This window comes from Hylobates moloch, unplaced genomic scaffold, assembly GCF_009828535.3.
Source record: "Hylobates moloch isolate HMO894 unplaced genomic scaffold, HMol_V3 SCAFFOLD_6, whole genome shotgun sequence".
In the NCBI taxonomy this organism is placed as follows: Eukaryota; Metazoa; Chordata; class Mammalia; order Primates; family Hylobatidae; genus Hylobates; species Hylobates moloch.
In genome coordinates, this window is record NW_026652281.1 from 126,913,187 (window position 1) to 126,928,271 (window position 15,085).

At 51.5% G+C, this 15,085-nt stretch overlaps 1 protein-coding gene across 5 annotated transcripts in view; it reads left to right on the forward strand.

Annotated features, from left to right (window-relative positions):
- Positions 1–15,085, forward strand: part of PPARGC1B (PPARG coactivator 1 beta) — a 127,577-nt gene that overhangs the window by 99,652 nt on the left and 12,840 nt on the right. For 2 of the 5 annotated variants that reach the window (XM_058440025.1, XM_032158332.2), the window contains exons 5-11: positions 466–1,591; positions 2,485–2,521; positions 3,112–3,176; positions 4,127–4,934; positions 7,890–7,965; positions 10,113–10,234; positions 13,667–13,821. In XM_058440025.1, coding sequence (XP_058296008.1) covers positions 466–1,591; positions 2,485–2,521; positions 3,112–3,176; positions 4,127–4,934; positions 7,890–7,965; positions 10,113–10,234; positions 13,667–13,821 — 2,389 coding nt within the window. Of the gene's footprint in view, positions 1–465; positions 1,592–2,484; positions 2,522–3,111; positions 3,177–4,126; positions 4,935–7,889; positions 7,966–10,112; positions 10,235–13,666; positions 14,970–15,085 lie in introns of those variants that run through there. The other 3 variants (XM_032158331.2, XM_058440024.1, XM_058440027.1) reach the window with 2 other exon arrangements.

Sequence of the window (15,085 nt, forward strand, 5' to 3'; positions counted from 1 at the left end):
CCCAACTACTCGGGAGGCTGAGGCAGGAGGATCGCTTGAACCTGGGAAGCAGAGGTTGCAGTGGGCCGAGATCGATGAATCCCCCAGTGCTCATTTGTAGCAAGTCCTTCCTACACCCAGCCCCAGGCTACCATGAACCTACTGCCCGGCTCTTGGCTGAAGGGTATGGAGCAGAGGGATGGAATGGTCAGAGTGGGGCTTTGTCAGTGAATCTGGAAGGGTCTGCAGGGGCGAAATTCCATGGCTGGGAGAGCTGTTAGGAGGCTGGTCATTCCTTCATTCCTCATCCACTGAGCACAGCCAGGTGCCTGGCTCTGCGTGGGAAGCTGGGGATGCAATGAAGGAAACCTGGCTGTTCCTATGATCCAGGTGAGACACAATGGGCCAGCGAGTGGCCATGCGGATGAGACACATGGGAGGAGTGTTTGGGCCTCCTTCCTCACTCTGGCCTCTCTCCCTCTCTAGGTGGACAGCACCCAAGACAAGAAGGCTCCCATGACGCAGTCTCAGAGCCGAAGTTGTACAGAACTGCATAAGCACCTCACCTCGGCACAGTGCTGCCTGCAGGATAGGGGTCTGCAGCCACCATGCCTCCAGAGTCCCCGGCTCCCTGCCAAGGAGGACAAGGAGCCGGGTGAGGACTGCCCGAGCCCCCAGCCAGCTCCAGCCTCTCCCCGGGACTCCCTAGCTCTGGGCAGGGCAGACCCCGGTGCCCCAGTTTCCCAGGAAGACATGCAGGCGATGGTGCAACTCATTCGCTACATGCACACCTACTGCCTCCCCCAGAGGAAGCTGCCCCCACAGGCCCCTGAGCCACTCCCCAAGGCCTGCAGCAACCCCTCCCAGCAGGTCAGATCCCGGCCCTGGTCCCGGCACCCCTCCAAAGCCTCCTGGGCTGAGTTCTCCATTCTGAGGGAACTTCTGGCTCAAGACGTGCTCTGTGACGTCAGCAAACCCTACCGTCTGGCCACTCCTGTCTATGCCTCCCTCACACCTCGGTCAAGGCCCAGGCCCCCCAAAGACAGTCAGGCCTCCCCTGGTCGCCCATCCTCGGTGGAGGAGGTGAGGATCGCAGCTTCACCCAAGAGCACCGGGCCCAGACCAAGCCTGCGCCCACTGCGGCTGGAGGTGAAAGGGGAGGTCCGCCGGCCTGCCAGACTGCAGCAGCAGGAGGAGGAAGATGAGGAAGAAGAGGAGGAGGAAGAGGAAGAAGAAAAAGAGGAGGAGGAGGAGGAGTGGGGCAGGAAAAGGCCAGGCCGAGGCCTGCCATGGACGAAGCTGGGGAGGAAGCTGGAGAGCTCTGTGTGCCCCGTGCGGCGTTCTCGGAGACTGAACCCTGAGCTGGGCCCCTGGCTGACATTTGCAGATGAGCCGCTGGTCCCCACGGAGCCCCAAGGTGCTCTGCCCTCACTGTGCCTGGCTCCCAAGGCCTACGACATAGAGCGGGAGCTGGGCAGCCCCACGGACGAGGACAGTGGCCAAGAACAGCAGCTCCTACGGGGACCCCAGATCCCTGCCCTGGAGAGCCCCTGTGAAAGTGGGTGTGGGGACATGGATGAGGACCCCAGCTGCCCGCAGCTCCCTCCCAGAGGTAGTCAGAGTTGGTGGTCTGCGAAGAGGGGGCAGGGATGGGGTGCAGCATGCCCCACTGCTCTGGGAGCCAGGAGCCCTGTGTTCAAGTCCCCATCCCCAACAAAGTGTTATGTGGGTTTGGACAAGTCCCTTCCCCTCCCTGGCTTTCAGCTTTTCTTTGGGCTAGTTGGAGCAGATCTTGAGAAGAACACCCATGCATCTCTGAGTTTTTCATCTTGCACGGGCAAGGTGCCACTTAATGAATTAAGCAGGCAGTCAAAAAGTAAACAGAAAAGGAGGATAATTACAAATTGCAATAGGTACTGTAAAGAAGACTCACTGGGGATGATGTGACAGAAGCATAAGGCTATTAAGTTCAGCACCACAATGCAGCTAGAGTTTTAAATGCTGCTAATAGCAGTAATGATAACAACAGTTAGCCACTGTGTACTTACCGTGCTGGCACTGGTCTTAGATAACAGATTGTCCCTATTGAGTCCTCACAAGAAGCCTCTCTGGTAGGGACTGTCATTGTCTCTATTTTATGATACAGAAACTCAGGCACAGAGCTACTTGATGATGGGCCCTATGCAGGGCTGTCTGTCCAGAGCTCACAGCAGTGGGACTTGGAGTCAAGTTCTTCCTTACTGTGCTACACGTTTAGCCAGAAGGGGTCACCCTTGCACCTGTTTGTACTTTCTGCAAAATCAAGTAGCTCTCCCAGCTGAGACTGGGATGGAAGGTGGATTTGAGTTGTTGTGCCCTTCTCTAAAAGTGGCAGAGGTGTTCGGTCACCTGCCCAAAGGGCAGCTGTGCTTGGCACCAGTGGAGGCCTGGGGTCTCCTTCAGAGGGGAAACATCTGCTAGTGATACCATGTTGGGGAATCTTATTTTTCTTTGTCTTCTTTTCAGACTCTCCCAGGTGCCTCATGCTGGCCTTGTCACAAAGGTAGGTTTTTAGAAATTATTGATGTATTATTCCATGAGATTTTGTCTTGTTGGATGTGTGTGTTGGTGGTGATGGGGGGTTCATCAGCCCCCATGCCTGGCCCTGGTCCCACACCCTGTGCCCTGATTGTCATCTGGGACCCTCAGGAGCTGGGCTCCTTTAGAAGGGAGTTGGTTTTTAGAAACTAACTTTTGCAGGCCAGAGGAAAGGCCTCAGGCCATTTCATAACCTGTCCTCTTGGGGGCCCTGAAAAGAGTTCGTTTCTGACAGTGCCCTGTGGCTTTCAGCAAGTCCCTTCCTCCTTCTGGGCTTCAGTTGCTGCCTCTATAAAATAAGGAGGCTGACAGCACTCGTCCTCTATTTACCCCCCAGTGAACCTTGCCTGTGTCTCCTAAAAGAGCTGTGCAGCTTGAATTCCTCTAACAGCCGGGATGGGGTTTCCCCCAGAGCGAATGCACCTCAGGCTCCATTTCCATGGGCAGTGGAACCAGGGCCTGTCACAGCACTCCCTGTGACCCTTTCATGGGCGGGGAGGTGGATGCCTGCTGCTGACTTGCTTCTTTCCTTTCTGTCCTCCCTGCCTCCACCAGCGACCCAACTTTTGGCAAGAAGAGCTTTGAGCAGACCTTGACAGTGGAGCTCTGTGGCACAGCAGGTGAGCCAGGGGGCTTCCACTGGCAGGTGCCTTCAGGAAAACACCCGTGCATCTCTGAGTTTTTCATCATGCATGGGCAAGGTGCCACATAATGAATGATGCACAAGATGCCTGCCTTCACGAGGCTTATGTTATAGGCAGTCAAAAAGCAAACAGAAAAGGAAGATCATTACAAATTGCAATAGGTACCATAAAGAAGACTCACTGGGAATGAACCAGCATTACTGGCATGAGCCACTGCGCCCAGCCCAGGTGGGCAGTTTTATCTGTGGTGCCTGCCCCGTGTCCGTCATGGGAAATGCCAGAGGCATATGAGAGGTATAGTTGGGAGGGTTTGTTGAATGATTTGGACGTAGATCAGGAAGAGGTATTTGGATGACTGGGAGGTTCCAGCTGCCGTTAGTAGGTCACAGAAGGGATGGCAAATGGATTTCATCACATGCCAACTCCAGAGAATTGAAGGATTCCCACCCTACCTCCAGGCTCAGCCAGCAGTGCAGTGATCACTTAGTGATATCTGCCATCCACTGGGTTAGGGGAGTAAAGGCACTTGGCCATTTTATTGCCATCCCAAACTAGGGTCTTTTTTTTTTGAGACATAGTCTTATTGTGTTGCCCAGGCTGGAGTGCAGTGGCACGATCTTGGCTCACTGCAACCCTCTCTTCCTGGGTTCAAGCAATTCTCATGTCTCAGCCTCCCAAGTAGCTGAGATTATAGGCATGCACCAACAAGCCTGCTTAATTTTTTTGTATTTTAGTAGAGACATGATTTCACTATGTTGGCCAGGCTGGTCTCGAGCTTCTGGCCTCAAGTGATCCACCCACCTCGCCCTCCCAAAATGTTGGGATTACAGGTGAGAGCTACCGTGCTTGGCCCCAAACTTAGGGTCTTGGTGTCCCTTGGAGAAGTGATCAGTCTTTATCTTACCTTTCTCCTCTTCCTCGGGCAGGACTCACCCCACCCACCACACCACCATACAAGCCCACAGAGGAGGATCCCTTCAAACCGGACATCAAGCATAGCCTAGGCAAAGAAATAGCTCTCAGCCTCCCCTCCCCTGAGGGCCTCTCACTCAAGGCCACCCCAGAGGCTGCCCACAAGCTGCTAAAGAAGCACCCGGAGCGGAGTGAGCTCCTGTCCCACCTGCGACATGCCACGGCCCAGCCAGCCTCCCAGACTGGCCAGAAGCGTCCCTTCTCCTGTTCCTTTGGAGACCATGACTACTGCCAGGTGCTCCGACCAGAAGGCGTCCTGCAAAGGAAGGTGCTGAGGTCGTGGGAGCCATCTGGGGTTCACCTTGAGGTCTGGCCCCAGCAGGGTGCTCCTCGGGCTGAGGCACAGGCCCCTGGCAGGGAGGAAGACAGAAGCTGTGATGCTGGCGCCCCACCCAAGGACAGCATGCTGCTGAGAGACCATGAGATCCGCGCCAGCCTCACCAAACACTTTGGGCTGCTGGAGTCTGCCCTGGAGGAGGAAGACCTGGCCTCCTGCAAGAGCCCTGAGTATGACACTGTCTTTGAAGACAGCAGCAGCAGCAGCGGCGAGAGCAGCTTCCTCCCAGAGGAGGAAGAGGAAGAAGGGGAGGAGGAGGAGGACAATGAAGAAGAGGACTCAGGGGTCAGCCCCACTTGCTCTGACCACTGCCCCTACCAGAGCCCACCAAGCAAGGCCAACCGGCAGCTCTGTTCCCGCAGCCGCTCAAGCTCTGGCTCCTCACCCTGCCACTCCTGGTCACCAGCCACTCGAAGGAACTTTAGGTATGAACAGGGGGCCACAGGAGAGGGAGCGGGCAGTGGAGGATCCCAGTTCCCGGGGAGCCAGGAGCCCCAGGAGGGAGGATCCCTGGGAAACTTGCTCTGAAACTGAGGCTGCATCTCCCTGTGTGGCCCATGTCTTGGTCAGGGGCCTTGAAAGGTGGTCTTCTGGGGCAGTTGTGGGTGAGTCTTGGAGGCAGGCAAAGCCTGGTCTGTGAAATCGAGAGTGTCCCAAACATCCTGGCCTCCAGAAAGAAAGAAAACCCACTTCCTGGCTATTTGTGGGCTTACTTCTAAAGGAACTTGTCCCTTATCCATCTGTATTTTTTGCTTTTATGTTTGTAAAATGGATAGGTTTTTGTGCAAACATACCTGCCCCAACAGTTTGAATTCTAGGGATGTTTACAAGTAAAAGAAAGATTAGTGTAATTCTAATCTGTGCTCTGGGAAATACCTGGACATAAAGCATTGATAAGATTTCTGGGTCCTGCTGAGTTGCGCTGTGATTTTCACCATTTGGCTGCCCCTCGAAGGGCTTTGACCTCAGTGAAGGGATGATGCCTCATGAGCCCGCTTGCTCGTATCATCCTCACTCTCTGAACCAGACTGGAGAAGAAGCCAGTCCAGAAGTCAGCTGGGGAGCTGGGCAGAAAAAATGGAGGTTTGGCAGATTCGGAGGGTACTGGTTGCTCCTCTCTGATCACAGTGGGTCCTGATTCTCCCTGGGGAAGGCTTGAGGAGGGTCAGTGTCATCATCCCCAGCCCTGTGTTGAGGTGAAGCTGAGTGGCCACTAGATGCTGCTCTCGGGCTGGAGCCCAGCTGCCGAATCCGCTGCAGGATTTGTTGGGCCTCCACTGGCCGGCCCACACCCGGGTGTCTGATCTGTAGGTCTGGGGTGGGGTAGGGGCAGGGACTGGCCTTTCCAACAAGTCCCCAGGTGATAATGATGACATTGCTAGAATATCATACTCTGAGACTAGAATTTAGGTCTTGTGAAGATACCGCTTCTTCCCTTCTAAAGGGACTAGCAAAAAAAAAAATTTTTTGTTAAATAAAATGTAAAAAGACTTCAGCTTTATATTTATACATCTACAACAAGGGTTCTTAACTGTTTGAAAACCTGATTAAAGCAAAGGCCCATCTCCCCATTAACATGTGCATACACATCTAACTGGGCATTCAATTTTAGGGAGTTTGTGGGCTCTCCGCAAACTTGTTAAGAAGCCCTAAATTTTTTGTTCCTCAAAGTGAGGTCCGCAGCAATTTCTCCAGCAAGCCCTTACTGTAGAAGCCAGGATTTGTCAGTCACAGCTGCCTTCTACCGACCTCGCTGAGCCTCTCTTTCTGGCTCCATTCTTTCCCCAGGGGGTAGCTTCTGCCCTACAGTGGTCCAATGTCAAAGATTTGGCTTCAGCCTTGCTTTGCTGCGAGCTAAAGCACTCCATCTCCACATTAGGCAGTTGCCCAGGTTCTCTTCATGTTGAAATACATCCCCCAAGCTGGAGCTTCACTGGCCTCCTTTTTCTCCTGCCCAGCTCAGAGGTGTTTGGGCTGGGCCTGCATTCATAGAATTGCCTGGGAAGAGTTGAGAACTTCTCTAGAAACCCCCATGGATTTTCCTTTTTCTCTTCTTGCTTTTGGGCCAGGTTCAGGGCTGGCTTTTTCTGCTCACTACAGAAACTTAATTGGGTAACCTGGCTCCTGCTCAGCTACCTGGCTGAGCTCAGTACCTGGTAAACCTGGTAAGATACTAATCAGCCTTCTCCAGACCTGTACCAAACACACAGCAACAGAAAGCACGTTAAGCTGGGTTAACGACACAAATCTTGAACTCCACAATACCTTCCAGGCACTCTCAGCTCTTCAGGTGGGGAAAGTCCACCAATTCTGTTGCAAAAGGGATGATAATACTATAATTAGGTAACCTTTAAAGTTGCAAGTAATTTCCCTTCCCATTATCCTACTAGAGCTTCACAGGTGCACCTGGAGGTATCTGCTGCTTATCCCCATTTGATAGATAAGAAAGCTGAGGCTCAAAAGAGGTTACATAGAAAAATAGAGCAAATATTTACGGAGCAGTTCCTGGGCTAAGCATTGACATGCATTTTTAAATTTAATCCTCACAAATGGCCAAGGGATGGACACAATTGCTTATCCCTATTTTATAGATAAAGAACTGAAGTTGAGAGAGCTTGTGTAACTGGCCCAAGGTCACCCAACAGGGAGGCGGTGGGGCCAAGATTCAAACTCAAGCTGTCTGACTCACAAGCCTGTGTTCTTGTTCTCTGTGCTGTATTTGTCAGTGACTCAGACTGGATGAGTGAGGGCAGCGTGCAGGCAGGCCAGGAAGGCTGCAGGTGGGTGGCACCTGGGAGCCTGCTCGGGCTATGGGACTAATGAGCCTGATAGCTAGCCTGGAAGCATGGAGCTGCAATGGCCAGGGGCTGCTGCTTGGCTGAGGCATGAACCCATAGGGAACAGTGGTTCTGGAATCAGAAGGACCTGCTTCTGACTTCTGCTTTCTGGCTTTAAGCAAATCCCATCTCAAACCTGAGCCTCAGATTTTTCATCTGGAAAATGGAAAAACATAAAACCTCATGGGGTTTAAAAAAAAATCAGATCAAATAAGATAATAAAGCAAAAGGGCTTTTCTACCCCTAATGGCATAGAGAGGCAAGGCTCAGAACAGGGTGGGGTTATAATGAGCAACACAGTGGTTCCCGGTGATCCAGTCCAGAAACTGGCAGTAGGCATGTGTCCCGATGTTCAGGCCCACACACAGCCCTGGGCCGTCGTTGCGGAAGAGGAAGCTGGGTTTCTGCAGGAGGCAGTTCCAGCTCGTGTGCCCTCGTGAACGAGTCCTAAGGAAGCATCCCTTGCCTCCTGGAGCAGATCCGCCCCCACCCCCATGGTCTCTCCCGAGAGTGAGTGCCTCTGCTTTGCTTGTTCACTGACAGATGTGAGAGCAGAGGGCCGTGTTCAGACAGAACGCCAAGTATCCGGCACGCCAGGAAGCGGCGGGAAAAGGCCATTGTAAGTGATCTGGGGGCCCAGAGCCTGGAGTGAATGGGAATGAACAGGAAGTGTGTGGGGGCTTCATGGACCAAAGCCTTTTGAGGCTGGCTGGTGAGCCCCTCAGTCTTCGGCCTCTGCCTGGGGAAGAAGGGACTATGGCAGCAGCAGACAATGATAGTTCTCTCATTTGAAGAGCACAAGGATCACTAAAGGGCATCAAAGGTGGCACCACGCAAAGTTCAGCGAAGAGACTGGCCATGAGTGTGCTGTTGGTGGTGATTTAGGGCTCAGCATCAGGGGCCTTGAGAGAGTCAAGTGGGCAGGCTGTGGTAGTGGGGAGCAGAGCCAGTCTGGCCAGGTCACAAGCCAGCCCTGCCACCACCTTCTGTGTGACCGTGGGCAGGTCCCCCAGCTACCCCGAGCCTCACTTTCCTCATTTGTACGTAAGGGAGTTGGGCCTGTGCTTCCCAAGGGTTCCCCCAACTTGATCAGTGCCAAGGGACCAAGAGAGCCTGTCCCTTCCTCCCCACCCACCTCCCTAATGCCCTCCCAGAGTTAGTCCACAGGCCCTGGCCTTCTGGCTTTGCCTGGTGACCCTACTACAAAGCTCCCCACAGAGAAAACACATCAGGGGCCTGGAGTGGGGAGCTGGAGCTGGCCAGCTAGGCCATGTCACTAGAAAGGAAGGAGGAAAGTAGGATGGAAACACAAAAAGGACAAACAGACTCCCGCTGGGTCTCTCCCATGTGATGTGGCACTTCAGGGAGGAGGGGCACACAGGAGGTGTGCATTCCCTAGAGGTACACAGCTGTCTGCATGCAGGTCCTTAAAACCGTGGACTGTGTGTGGAGAATCTTCTTGGAGTCTGTGTCTGGTCATACAGCAGTTACAGGCCTAGCACAGTTCTGGGCGTTGGAGGACAGCAATGAATAAGAGAGATGAGGCCCCCCTTCTGGCTGAACAGAAGGGAGAGAGAGATAATAGACTCATAAACAAAGGAATAAACAATGTAATTACAGATTGGGATAAGCACTGTGAAATTAGTAATGTGCAATTACTAACAATCTAAGTAAACAGGACTGTTGAGGAGGATGTGTTTATGGGGTGGCCAGGGAAGGGCACCTTCAGGGAGCTGGGCCCTGATTGATGAAAAGGAGCAACCAAGCGAAGACTCAGGGGAACAAGTGTTTGGAGCAGTGGCAGGAAGGAGCTGTATGAATTCAAGAAGCTGCAAGGAGAGTGGGAGGAGGGGATTTCTCTGTTGAGCTGAGCTTGGACATCGTATGTTGTGGGATGTACAGTTCCCCGGACTGTTGACGACGGAGTCCTGTTTGTGGACCCGCCGCCTGGGTTTTCCTCCTTGGCATGTGTAGTACGTGGGTGGGATGGCTGGAGAATCACTGGCTATAACCTGTTTCCAGAGCAAGCCTGTCCAGGACAAGAAACTGTGTGTTTTTCCTATGGGAACACAGATTTCCAGGAACAAGGCTGCAGTTTCTCTCGCAGGTCAGAGTGACTTGTCCAGTAGCAGTGGCTTCAACCAGATCAAATCACAGATCTGAGAGGAGGGAAAGGGGAGTTCCAGTCTGGACTTTCTCCCACTTCTTCCCTCTGCTAGGCTGTTCTGGGCACCCACTGGCATAGCATGGAACTCTCCTGAAGGTGACGTCTTTGTGACAGTGTCTATACTGTGGCTTCAGCCACTTTGCCCAGGCAAAACCAATATCCCAGATGCCCCCACCTCATTACCCTTCCTTCCAGCCCACTCTCACACTCACAATCAACCTGCTTCCTGTGCTTGCCCTACCCCAGCACCTCCCCTGCTCAGACTTGAAAGGTAAGTCCAAAAGCTACTGAATATGCAGGCATATCAATGATGATAAATCCCTCCTCCTTCCCAGCCCGTCTTTGCTCATTTCCTTCATGTAAGCAGTGGCTTCCCTGGAGGCTTCTTCCCTTCTAACACCCCCCCCCCCCCCCCCGCCCCGCAACAAGGGCAGGTCCTCTGGAGTAGAGATTGGCATTGTCCTCTCTGACTCCAGCTGTCATTGCTCACTCAGCCAGGCATCATGGACTAGGACAAGGACTCCATGGGAGCCCACCCCCAGAGGGATCCAGGAAGCCAGGCAATGACCAAGTCTCTCTCTGTCCTCCTTCTCGGGCAGGGTGAAGGCCGCGTGGTGTACATTCAGAATCTCTCCAGCGACATGAGCTCCCGAGAGCTGAAGAGGCGCTTCGAAGTGTTTGGTGAGATTGAGGAGTGCGAGGTGCTGACGAGAAGTAGGAGGTGAGTTGAGCCAAGCCATGGCAAATGAAGGGAGCAGAGAGGGTCACTGGTCCTGATCCAGAGCTGGGTACCAGAAGATGCCCAAGATTTGTGGAATGAATCTGACGAAATCCATAGCCTAGATGTGGAAAGCCAGGCCCAGGAGAAGGACCAGAAATGGTAATGCAGTCAGTAATAGCAGCAGACACGTGCTGATGGTTTACTAAGTGCCAGGCAGTTTCCGTTCCTTCTTTTATCTAAACTTCCCAGCACGCCAGGGACATAAGCACTCCTAGTCTTTCAATTGCTCTCCTTTCTGCAGGAGTTCAGACAAGTTAACTGGGCAGCTAGTTGGCGGCAGAGCCAGAACCGGAGCCCATGTGTCTGCTTCAGGGCCTTTGGCCTGGAGATAGTGCGGGGCAGCAGCCCCTGGCAGCTTGAAGACTTGCACTGGGACTCCACTCTACCTCAACCCTGTGCTTCCTCTGCAGCACCCTCCCTTCCTCTGCAGCAGCAAGTCCCAGACCTTGGTTGGGTATGGCAGCTCACACCTGTAATCCCAGCATTTGGGGAGGCCAAGGCAGGCAGATCACTTGAGGTCAAGAGTTCAAGACCAGCCTGGCCAACATGATGACACCCCGTCTCTACTGAAAATTTAAAAATTTGCTGGATGTGGTGGTGCACTCCTGTATTTCCAGCTACTCAGGAGGCTGAGGCAGGAGAATCCCTTGAACCCAGGAGGCAGAGGTTGCAGTGAGCCGAGATCGGGCCACTGCACTCCAGCCTGGATGATAGAGCAAAAAATAAGAAAAGGTCCCAGGCCTTTTGTTCTACTAGGCAGCCCTGGTTTTTCGTCACTCACCTGGAGAAGCAGTGTTTTACCTGTCAGGGGATCTGCAAAAAGAACAGGTTGCATATGAATGCACAATTTAGATGTCAAAACCTTGTCAGTTTTGAAATATTTCTAAATTATCTCCTATTATATTGGCAAACTAAGGCAAACTAAGTTATTCGGGTTTTTACATTCTAATACAATAATAATAATAGAAAGCTTCAGCAAGAAAATAGTTTCTGGTGTAAGAGTTATTACATACTTCTTGCCCATTAGGATGGCTACTATCAAAAAACCAGAAAATAAATACTGGCAAGGATGTGGAGAAATTGGAACTCTTGTATAGTGTTGGTGAGAATTTTAAATGATGCAGCTGATGTGGAAAACAGTATGGCAGTTCATCAAAAAATTAAACCTAGAACCACCGTCTGATCCAGCGATTCCACTTACGGGTATATATTCAAAAGAATTGAAAACGGGATCTCCAAGAGATATTTGTTCACCCAAGCTCATAGCGACATTATTTACAATAGCCAAGAGGTGGAAACAATCCAGATGTCCACCAACAGATGAACAGATAAACAAAATATGGTTTCTATACATACAGTGGAATATTATGAAACCTTAAAAAGGAAGGAAATTCTGGCTCATGCCACCACATGGATGAACCTGACAACATTGTGCTGAGTAAAATAAGCCAGGCACAGAAAGACAAATACTGTATGATTTCACTTATATGCTATGTCTAAAGCAGTCTATTTCATCGAAACAGAAAGAGGGTGGTTGCCAGGGGCTGCAGAGAGGGGGAATAAGGGAGGTGTTGTTTAGTGGGCATAGAGTTTCAGTTTGGCAAGGTGAAAAATTTCTGAAGCTTCATTGCACAGCAATATGAGTATACTTAATACTACCAAACTGTATGCTTAAAAATGGCAAAGATGGTAAATGTCCTGTTATGTGTTTTTACCAAATTTTTTAAAAAAGAACCATCATACAAATAGAACCATTTTAAGTTCTGTGCAGTTTTCAGGCTATCAAATGAAGATAGCATGCAAAAATAAAGCAGGCAAATTAATCTCTAAAGAGAAAGATCAATCTGTTAAGATTTAAAAAACACACAGGATCTTTAAAAACGAGTCTTGGACGTACTACCAAATTAGACATTTAAAGAGGAAGAAGGGTCCGGGCATGGTGGCTCACGCCTATAATCCCAACACTTTGGGAGGCCGAGGCAGACAGATTACTTATCTGTCTTATCATTGATAACAGCCTCAAGATTACTTGAGGCTAGGAGTTTGAGACAAACCTGGCAAACATGGTGAAACCCCGTCTCTACTAAAAATACAAAAAATTACCCGGGCATGGTGGCACATGCCTGTAATCTCAGCTACTCAGGAGGCTGAGGCATGAGAATCGCTTGAACCTGGAAGGCAGAGGCTACAGTGAGCTGGGATTGCGACCACTGCATTCCAGCCTGGGCGACAGAGCGAGACTCTGTCTCAAAAAATAAATAAATAGATAAAGAGGCAGAAGGGTTCAAACTTGGTCCTGGTTCAGAGAGGTGTCAGGAAACATGATTCACATAAATGTTTATTAGGCACCCACTATTTGTAAGCCTGTCCTAATAGTTGGTGAATGCCACTTTGTCTCTGCCTTGAGGAGTTTACATAGCAGATGATATGTCAGTCGGGACACTTTCTGTTGTTCATGGAAGTGAAAAGTTGGAATAGAACTGACTTTTGGTCCTTCTCGGGCAGACTTTTCTCCTGGTTGCACAGTGGCTGCCTGTAGCTTTAAGCTACCCCCCCACAGCAGCTTAGAGACCCCTGGGGAGGTAGGAGTCACTACATGACTCCAGCAAAGACCTGAGATGGATTCTTTGGGGTTCAGCCTTGAGTAAACAGGCTTATCCTTGAACAAACCATGGTGTCCAGGAAGGGCCATTGTCACGTGGCTTGCCCTGGCACCCTGAGCCTGGTTGACCATACATGCTGTTGTCAGAGGAAGGGGAGTGGAAGCTGAACAGGCAGGCATCATAGATGTCTACCGTGAAGGGCAAGATGTATGCAGAAGACCAGCCCTACTAGGGGAGATGAAGGCCAAGATGGCAGCCAAGGAATTGGTGACTGAGGCTGGCTTTGAAGGAGGCAGAAAGTGGTACAGTAGTATAGGCAGGGGAATGGCATGGCAATGGCAAATCCAGGGAAATGGGAATGATAGGAGAAACATACAGCGGTGTTGAGAGCATCAGCTTTAATGTCAGAGACCTGGGTTTGAATCCCTGCTCTGCCACATGCTTTTGGGTAAATTACTGAACTCCACAGAACCTCTTTCCTCATCTGCAAGGTGGAGATAACAACAGTACCCACCTCACAGGCTCATCTGAGGAGTGTCTGAGGCAAGATGTGATGGCCAACACCTGGCAAACATTCAACATATTAGCTGATTTCATTATTACCACATTGCAGAAGTCAGCCTAGTGATCATCATCATCTCTGTCTAGGGGGCCACGTGATGTGGGTATCGAATCACTGTGGCAGTCAGTTCCTCATCTAGTAATGGGTGGTCTCACAGTGTCCACCCAGCCAGCCCAATAATATACTCTCCTTGCTGTCTCCCTGCAGAGGCGAGAAGTACGGTTTCATCACCTACCGGTGTTCTGAGCACGCGGCCCTCTCTCTGACGAAGGGCGCTGCCCTGAGGAAGCGCAACGAGCCCTCCTTCCAGCTGAGCTACGGAGGGCTCCGGCACTTCTGCTGGCCCAGATACACTGACTACGGTAAGCCCCTGAAACCCAGCCACAGTCTAGTAAGACTCAAAGCTTGGGAGGCAGTGCCTTCCTTGAACAAAACCCCTTGTGGACATAGCTTCCATCCCCACACTCCAGTGTGCTGCTTGGTATAACTTTGCAGCCCCTTTGCCTGAAGGCTACCATCCTGTTTTGCTTCTGGCCTCTGGTCCACCTTATCCTGTCCTGTGACTGCTACCAAAGAGAATCCAGCCTCTCATGGCCTCTAGGAAGATTCAGTCATGTGCACAGCCAGCTGGCAGAACCGTGGCTACAGTCTCCTTGACTTCACAGGGCCAGCTGCTACCCTGTCCCCTTCAGGGGCATTCCGTGGTGACCCCAGACAAGGCATCAGCCACCTGGGGACAAGATGATGAAGAAGGACAAAGAAGTACAATGTACAAAAGAATTACTTGGCCAGGCTCAGTGGCTCATGCCTGTAATCCCATCACCTTGGGAGGCTGAGGCAAGAGGATCACTTGAGCCCAGGAGTTCAAGACCAGCTTGGGCAACTTAGTGAAATCCCGTCTCTACAAAAAATATAAAAATTAGCCAGGCATGGTGGCTTGCGCCTATAGTCCCAGCTACTCAGGAGGCAGAGGTGGGAGGATCACCTGAACCCAAGAGGTCGGGGCTGCAGTGAGCCATGATGGCACTATTGCATTCCAGCCTGGGCGACAGAGCAAGACCCTGTCTCAAAAGGAAAGAAAAAAAAAAAAACTTATTGGAGAGAATCCAATGCAGCCTTCATGGTACAGGACTGACTGAGTGTCAGTGGCCCCGCTGGGTGCCAGGCCAGGCGGCCCTGCACTTGGTTGCACGTCCATTTATGGGAATCAGTTTCCCAATCTATTAAAAAATTCTAGTGTTGGCTGGGTGCAGTTGCTCACGCCTGTAATCCCAGCACTTTGGGAGGCCGAGGCAGGCAGATCATGAGGTGAAGAGATCGAGACCATCCTGGCCAACATGGTGAAACCCTGTCTCTACTAAAAATACAAAAATCAGCTGGGCATGGTGGCACGCACCTGTAGTCCCAGCAACTTGGGAGGCTGAGGCGGGAGAATCACTTGAACCCGAGAGGCAGAGGTTGCAGTGAGCTGAGATCACACCCCTGCACTCCAGCCTCGGCGACAGATCGAGACTGCATCTCAAAAAAAAAAAAAAAAAAAAAATTCTAGTGTTGTTAGCCCTGCCTCATGTGGCACTGCCGCAGGTTACTAATGGACGAGAAGCTGTTGGGGGAAGTAGAGTTGTA